Consider the following 2,420-nt stretch of genomic DNA (forward strand, 5'->3'; position numbering starts at 1 on the left):
GGGGGAGAAGAGTTATTTCAAATGTATTCATCAATGATGCCACTTATGCAGGAGTTATATATTTATCAGAGGTCTTTTAAAAACCTATTATTTTAATCAATGATTCTTAGTATTATATATAAGAGCCATAGGGTTTCTATTGCTTTTTTTAAAGTGGTCAATTTTTAAATATCTCTTTTAATTTTCATGAGACGTCATGGAATAACTGAGAACCTGAAGCACTTTTTAAAAGGTAATTCCTGACACTTTAAGATGAAAAGGTGGGGTCTTTTCTTCAGGAAAGTGAAGCATTGCTTCTTTCCCAGTTCTCAGCGGAGGAGAGAATGATATATATGAGCAATGTAATGCTGTCATTTCACCTGAGTCAGCAGTGCATTCTCTTCTCTCTTTTCTGATTCTAGAAGCACCAAGCAAATGGTTGGGGGAGGAAATATTACAGAGGTCACTTATTTCATCCTTTTGGGATTCTCTGATTTCCCCAGAATCCTAGCAGTGCTCTTTGTTGTATTTCTGCTCATCTACATTATGACTCTGACTTGGAACTTGTGCCTCATCATCTTAATAAGGATGGACTCTCACCTCCACACACCCATGTACTTCTTCCTTAGTAATCTGTCCTTCATGGATATCTGCTATGTGACCTCCACAGCCCCCAAGATGCTCTCCAGCTTTTTCCAAAAGCAGCAAACTATCACCTTTGTGGGTTGCACCGTTCAATACTTTGTTTTTTCAATCATGGGACTGAGTGAGTCTTGTCTCATGACAGCCATGGCTTATGACCGATATGCCGCCATTTGTAATCCTCTTCTCTATTCATCAGTCATGTCACCCACCCTCTGTATCCGGATGGTGCTGGGGTCCTATCTGGCTGGACTCTCTGGGTCTGTATCCCAATTGTGTGCCATACTTCAGCTTCACTTCTGTGGGCCTAATGTCATCAACCACTTCTTCTGTGACATGCCCCAGTTGTTAGTCCTGTCCTGCACTGACACCTTCTTTGTGCAACTCTTGACTGCTATATTAACAGTGATCTTTGGGATAACAAATGCCTTCATCATCATGATATCCTATGGCTATATTGTCATCTCCATCATGAAGATCACTTCAGCTAAAGGCAGGTCCAAGGCTTTCAACACCTGTGCTTCTCATCTGACAGCAGTTTCCCTCTTTTATACCTCGAGTATCTTTGTCTATTTGAGTTCCAGCTCTGGCGGCTCCTCCAGCTTTGACAGATTTGCTTCAGTATTCTACACTGTGGTTATCCCCATGTTGAATCCCTTGATTTACAGTCTGAGGAACAAGGAAATCAAAGATGCCTTGAAGAGGTTACAAAAGAAGAGATGTTACTGATGAGGTCCTGTCCAGATTTGTCCTATCAGAAACTTTAAAATAATGTGCACATGAATGAACTATAACAAAATTCATAGTGTCTTTATATAAAGAAAGCTTACTTTGACACAGATAATATGCCAAATGGACTTACAGTGACTTGATTTCACACAAACACAGGACATTGAATTCCTGGAGATTCATACTTTCACCCTACATAAGGGGTGGCCTCATCATTTATCAGTAATTTTCAAGTATTTGTAAAATGTTAAGGTTTAGAAACTCATTACTTATTTTTGCTTTGGAGATTGAGTCCTGCTGTCTCAGCCCTCTGATCATAAAGGAGCAGTATGTGACAGAGACCCCCAGGTGTAGAGATTTTGTCTTCAAATATTTTGATGCAGCGTAATCCAGACATGATGGTGATTGATGTTTGTTCTGTATTGCTGCCATAGTGGGAACAAACGCACACACAGAATGTGCCTTTGAAAACAGATAAAGCTATACAATTAGCTGGTTGAGTTTCCTGGGAAGAGCAGTCTGAGATAGCTAATGTTTGTCTAGGGCCTCTTTCAGGGCTAATCATCCAATAAGTTAGTTCACATCCAGTCTCTACCAGCTGTAATCTTAGGAAGGAAAAGTGATTTGAATCATAAGAGGATTGGAATGAAGGATGTAGTCCCTTCAGTATCATTTACTTAGGAGTTTGATGGTTTACTTTCTTGCTTCTAGTGTTGAGTGGGTGTTTCTCATGGAAGATGATGTTCAAAATCCATGTCAGAGCCGATATCAGTTTTTTATATTGTGGGACTCAAGCCTCTTTCTCACATTAAATGTGGAAAATTTACCTTTGTCTGACATAGCCAGTGTTTCACACTATTAAATCATTTCTGTTATTTCAAGCATCTGTTTATGTTTGGTATGAGGAGACTTGCATGAAAATTCATTGTAAGAATAGAGTTACTGGATATTGAATATTGCAGACTAAGAACAAATATGGGAAGTTGGTATGTATTCTGTTTATTGTCTATGTTGAATATTGTATGTCCTAGAGATTTATGGTGTTGTATGGGGTGATGTAATGCGTGGAG

At 39.2% G+C, this 2,420-nt stretch overlaps 1 protein-coding gene across 1 annotated transcript; it reads left to right on the forward strand.

Annotated features, from left to right (window-relative positions):
- Window positions 1-414: 414 nt before the first annotated feature.
- On the forward strand, window positions 415-1,350 carry LOC147576450 (olfactory receptor 5AN1-like). The gene has a single exon (XM_086679325.1). It carries the CDS (start codon window positions 415-417, stop codon window positions 1,348-1,350), a length of 936 nt encoding a protein of 311 aa, XP_086535451.1.
- Window positions 1,351-2,420: the final 1,070 nt, after the last annotated feature.

Source organism: Puma concolor, chromosome D1 (assembly GCF_028749965.1).
Source record: "Puma concolor isolate L17-30 chromosome D1, mPumCon1.1.hap2, whole genome shotgun sequence".
NCBI lineage: Eukaryota > Metazoa > Chordata > Mammalia > Carnivora > Felidae > Puma > Puma concolor.